The sequence below is a fragment of the Petaurus breviceps genome, unplaced genomic scaffold (genome assembly GCF_028583685.1).
Source record: "Petaurus breviceps papuanus isolate PSGF00001 unplaced genomic scaffold, PetGlider_PUasm1.0 174, whole genome shotgun sequence".
NCBI lineage: Eukaryota > Metazoa > Chordata > Mammalia > Diprotodontia > Petauridae > Petaurus > Petaurus breviceps.
The window spans coordinates 64,499,703-64,505,702 of NW_027185761.1; the positions used below are offsets into that span (position 1 = coordinate 64,499,703).

A 6,000-nucleotide genomic window follows, 5' to 3' on the forward strand; every position below is an offset into this window, starting at 1 on the left:
TCACCTTGCTATGGTACAAGTCTGATCCTGTCCCTCAGGAGAGTGCTCAGACACCTTCAGTGGCTCACTGTTACCTCTAGGATAAATTACAGACTCTGTAGCCTGACTCTCAAGGCCTTTTACCATCTGACTCTGGCCCATTTAACGTGATTGCCCTTTGTACACTGTACAAGACACATCAACCATCACAGAGCTTGACACACTTATTGTTTTCACTTTTCAGAAACATCTTCAGAGCTTAGCTCCAGGGTTATCTTCTCCCTGCAACCTTCCCCTGGGAAAGTGTTTTCTCCTGTTGCTAATCTTTTTAGTGTATATTGTCTGGAAATTTCTTTGGCCTCCATTACTGTTAGCTAGGTGGCCAGACCTAGAGTCAGGAAGACCTGAGTTCAAATTAGCTCTGTGACTGTGGGTTTGTTACTTACCTCTGTTGGACTTCATTTCCTCATTTGTAAAATAATCTGGAGGAGGAAAGCCCCAGCTGAAGGTCACAAAAAGTCAGACACAAGTGAAACAAGTCAACAACACAACTTTCTGCCTTAGATTGTGGTGTCTTCCCTTGCCACCCTCAGGGAGAACTGAATTCAATAAATATTTATTAAGCTTATAATTAATAAACAGCAGCATGGCTTAGGGGATGGAGAGCTGGTCTTTGAATCAGGGCAGTCTTGTTTCAAAGTCCCAACTTTGGCATATGTTTGCTGAATGATGACTGGACAAGTCAATAGGAGAGCTCCGGGCAGAACATGCTGAGATTCTAGGTCACAAGACTTAATATTGTGGTGTCTGCATTCATCATGGGAGTGCCTTCTGGGGAACTCTGTAGGCCAATGAAATCACAGACTTGGATGAGATCCTGGGGAAGGCCTCAGGATGCAAAAAAGAACTGGTATCTGTTCTGAGGGGGTTTGTCTTCAAGAAGGATTATTTAAAATAAGAGCTAGTATTTATACAAGCACTTTTAAGTTTGTGCTGTTAGACTGTAAGCTCCTTGAGGGCAGCGGCTGTCTTTTGCCAATTTTTGTATCCCCAGCACTTAGCACACAGTGGTTGGCACACAGTGGGTGCTTAATAAGTGTTTATCGATATTAAGGGGAGGAGGCTTGGATTTTGTTAGCATTAATCCTTGTGTCAACCTTATGAGGTAGATGCAATTATTATCCCCATTTTACAAAAGAAGAAACTGAGGCAAACAGGCTAAGTGACTTGCCCAAGGTCACACAGCTAGTAAATGTCTAAGGCCACATTTGAACTCAGGTCTTCCTGATTCCAGCCCCAGCACTCTGCCCACTCTACCATCTAACTCCCTCTAAGCAGAAAGACAATACTCTGTGGTAAGGAAATAGAGGATTATTTCAGGAGGGAGAGAATACTAAAATGAAGGTGAGGGGAAGTGGAAAGCATCAAAGTTGGCTTCAGAGAGGAGGTGAGCCCTGTGCTGAATTGTGAAGGAAGTTCTGAATTTTAAGAGGCTGAGGAGGTGGAGAATGTGGCTTTTTGAGGGCATGTACTGTTGGCTGGCACACAGTAGGTGCTTACCAATTGCTTTTGCCTTAAATGGAAGTGCAGTTGGATGGGGCAGTGGAGAAGTGCTGGCTGGCGGAATTAAAACATGGTCTGGCGCTTCCGCTTTCTATCATCACTGCTCATTCTGACATGGGGGATGGGAAGATTTAGCGAGTGTGGGAACCTTGGCGCTCATGTGACTGACTTCAGGGAAGAAAGGATTCTCTCACCTCAAAAAGTTGTCAGCCAAAAGTCATCCCATCTTTATCTTGAAGTTGTTGAGAAAGTGATGGACACCAGCCCCCTCTGGTGGCCAGTAGCTGTCTTTGCCCTCTTTTCTGCTGCCAGACCCAATTGGTTTCTGTCCCACCTGCCAAATATACCTTCCTTTTATCTCGTGGGGATCGCGTGAGGGCTTGTGGGGTTTGGGTAGAGGGATGTCTTTCATCAGAAAAAACCTGAACTGTTTGCTCTCTTTCAAAAATACATTTTATTGATTTTTTTATACATTGCCATAATTTACCACTCTTCTTCCTTCCCCCAGAGACATCCCGTATAACAAATAATATTTTTAAAGATTTTTTTTAAAGAGGAAAAAAAACAGTAAAACTGATAAACACAGAGAAAATCTGAAAATCCCTGCATTATTCAACACACACGAACAAGCTCATGTTGTTAGTCCGTAGGGAAAGGAGAAATGTTGCCGTTGGGTGCCAACTGTATCTTCTTTTTCAATTTAGAAAATATATATTCACATTTAGATGAGGAGAGCTCAGAGTCGTCCACATACATGGCTGCGGCCCCTGGGGAGAGGCTCCGTCCTCGGCCCAAAGTCTTCATCTGCTACTCCAGCAAAGACTGCCAGAAACATATGACCGTCATTCAGTGCTTTGCCTACTTCCTTCAGGACTTCTGTGGCTGTGAGGTAAGAGATACCACTGCCCCTTCCCAGCAGGGATCGGGGCGGGTGTAGCCTTCTCAGAAGGGCCCTTCCTGAAATCACCACTGCTGTGTATTCTTCTCAGAAAATGGTGATTGCTCTGGGAGAACAGGAGATATGTAGACTCCTGCTGGTGGGATTAAGAGTCAGTCTAGGTGGGGTGGCTAGGTGGCAAAGTGAATAGAGCACTGGCCTTGGAGTCAGGAGGACCTGAGTTCAAATCCAGCCTTAGACACTTAACACAAAAACTAGCCATGTGACCTTGGGCAAGTCTCTTAACCCCAATTGCCCTCCAAAAAAAAAAGTCAGTCCAGGCAATGTCTGTGATGCCTTGCACCATACAGAAGTCAGTTATTTGTTGTTATTAGTATGATGGTGGTGGTTATTATCAATGAGAGGCAGCATGTATCGGGGAACAGAGAATCCACTTCAGAGACTATGAGACCTGGGTTCAGGTCCCACCTACATGGTAGCTGTGTGACTCTGGGCAAGTCACTTGCCCAGGCAAACTCTCTGAGAGCCCAAGTTGTAGAGATGGTACCGATCCTTCCTTGTCTGCCTACTCCTTCAGATACTCTGGCATGGCTCCCATGGCCTCTTGAGTCTACCCTTCTCTGTGCTAAACACTCCCATTTATCTAGAGCAGGGACTCTTAGCTGAGGTCTGTGAACTTGGCTCTTTCAGTATCTTGATGACTGATGTCTCTAGAACTGGTTTCCTTTGTGATGCCATCTATCCTACCACATGCATTTTATAACCATTATCCTAAGAAGGCGTCCACTGGCTATACTAGATGTCAAAGGGGCACGTGTCACAAAGAAGGGGAAGGATTCTTAGCTTAAAGTCAGTCCAGGGCCCTGTTCAATAGACATTCTAAGCTGTCTACTTCCCATCCTTAACCCCACCCTTCGAGACTGATTTTCTAGGAGTGGTGTGATTCAGGAAGAATTTAAAAGCCCTAAGCCAATATTGGTGTTTTGCTCTTAAAACTGCACATAAGAGTGCCCCCTTGTGTTCAGATTAGTTACTTACAATAGGCTTGGCCATTTTCCTGTTTATTTTTGAGATTTGCTCCCCTTCCTGGGTTTGGTTTATAGTCTGCAGCAGGGCTGAATTCCTGTTGTCCCCTTTCAGCAAACATTCCTTCCTCTTCCTCACCTCATCTGACCGCCAACCACACACGGCCTCTTGACCTCTGTGCCTTGCATCATTAATGCCCTATGTCCTGGCCAGATGTTTCACAGATGTGTAGTAGGGGTCACAGAGGGAGCCAGCCAGCAGTGGCCGGATCCCTGCCCAGCCATCTCCACTCTCAGACCCCTGGATCTGGTGAGATTGTCGCCACAGAGTCACTTTCCCCCTCTTTTCATCTGACTTGTGTGACAATAGCAAGATAGAAAAATATCCCCTAAAACAGTTCCACGTCATTGAATGTGTGTCTTCTGCATGTGGAGGAAGTGGGGGATGGAGGCTGTGCATTTGGGCTGTGAATGGCCCATCTCTGGTCACAGTTTATCGTGGGAACACAGAACAGGATCCGATCTACTTTTCCCCCTCCTGCTGGAAAAACAAACACAAATGGTCCCCAGACATGCCTCTTTTTTCTTAAATACACCCCATGAGATAGCAAGGCATCTCCTGAAGGAACATGACCGAGTGTGGTGTGGTAGCCTCAAGCCATGAAGACAGGTTCAAGTCCTTCCTCTGAGACATCCTTGCTGTGTAACCCTGGGCAAGTCTCTTACCCCCCAGGTTGCCCCAGGCAGCTCTTGGAGACTGTAAGTGCCTGTCTGTACAGAAAGAGAGCATTTCCTCATGGAGAGTTCCTAGAAGTCTAAAACACAGTTGTCATGATTAAATCAACATTTTACATGTCAGCATGGTGATTCTTTCCACTGATTCAGATTGTAGCCCTTCTCTTTTACCCTAATGGTCTCTGGTTGAAAAAAAAACTCAATAGTAAGCATTATAGCTCTGTCTAGGCTGGTCCTCAGACAACAGACATACGGCATCCTCTGAGGGATGTCTATTCCAGCTTCTCATTTTTCACATGCCAGGGAAATGACTTGACCAAGGTCACATAGGAAGCAAGTGTCTTGAGGCCAAATTCTAACTCCAAATGCAACCCTCTTCCCACCACATGACTATATTCAAAGCCTTTCCAGCTTGGCATAGGCCTTTCCAAAGTTTGCTCCCAAGGGAAGGGGAGGGGAGGCAGCAACATCATCTGGGATTCTGGATATTGTGGAGGAGGTGGGGATCTCCCCCCCTGGAGGTCTTTGGGCAGAGGCTAGGTGACCAGCTGGCAGGTAGGGATCCTAACATAGGTGTGGACTGGCCGCTATTCAGACAGCCAAAGTTCCTTACAGTTCAGTGACTGGCCCCATCTGTGTCCCTTCTTGTCTCCTCCTTTTAAAGCATAAGCTCCTTGAGGGCAGGCTCTTCACTTTCTGTATTGACTATTCAAGTTCTTGGCACATAGTAAGCACTTGAGTTGGATTTTTTTGTTTTTTAAATAGATAGAAGTCATTTATTTTCTTTCCCAAAACAAACAAACCCCACAACTAAGTATAGTCCAGCAAAACAAATTCTTACACTGGCCTGTAATGTAATACCAAGCAAAGGCAACTTCCCAGGTTCAAAATACTAGCATAGACGCTCTCTATTTTATTCAGTAACAAACCCAGAACAGAGAAGATCAAAACATGACATCATTCAAAATACAGCATTTACTAAGTGTGATTAAATAATCTCCAAGTACTACCCCACCCCAGGACCTTCCAATCATTCAATCAATTACAAAGTCTCTGTTCTAAATACTTCTCCACCCCTAGGCTATACCTTAATTAAGTCCACCACAAAGCCCCTCTTCTCAAATGGAGATTAGTTTCCAAACAAAAGTAATATACATTCATTTGCTCTACCATAGAACACTAAAAGGTCAAAAGTTCCCCACCCCTGGATCACAATTGAATCTACCCCAGAGTTATATCAAGTTTAAACACAGCACTTAATACCCAAATGGAGGTCTTTTCTTCATCTTGACACGAGGCAAGTTCTCAGCAATCTTAGTTCCTGGGGAGACAAGGCTTAGCAAGGCCATAAGATACATTGCCAGTCCCTTCATGAATTCATCCTCTGTCTGTAGAACAGTCCTAGAACCCCTGAACACATTAGCAAAGCCCTCTCCCAGGATTTCTGTAAACATACAACAAGAAAATCCTTCTTCAGGGCTTCTGAACCAACAGAAAGGCTCCCAGACCCCTGCAACAACAGCACTGTCCTTCACCAGTGGACAGTATTCATTCTGTCTGCAGGACAGTCTCCAGACCCCTGCAACAACAGCACTGTCCTTCACCAGTGGACAGTATTCATTCTGTCTGCAGGACAGTCTCCAGACCCCTGCAACAACAGTACTGTCCCTCACCAGTGGACAGTATTCACTCTCTGTCTGCAGGACAGTCTCCAGACCCCTGCAACAACAGCACTGTCCTTCACCAGTGGACAGTATTCATTCTGTCTGCAGGACAGTCTCCAGACCCCTGCAACAACAG

At 45.4% G+C, this 6,000-nt stretch overlaps 1 protein-coding gene across 2 annotated transcripts in view; it reads left to right on the plus strand.

Annotated features, from left to right (window-relative positions):
* The window catches only part of IL17RD (interleukin 17 receptor D), an 89,078-nt gene that overhangs the window by 68,920 nt on the left and 14,158 nt on the right, over positions 1–6,000 (plus strand). Inside the window, exon 11 of one of the 2 annotated variants that reach the window (XM_069084342.1) lies at positions 2,247–2,431. In XM_069084342.1, the coding sequence (XP_068940443.1) occupies positions 2,247–2,431 (185 nt within the window). The remainder of the gene's footprint in view (positions 1–2,246; positions 2,432–6,000) is intronic. The other variant, XM_069084343.1, reaches the window with a different exon arrangement.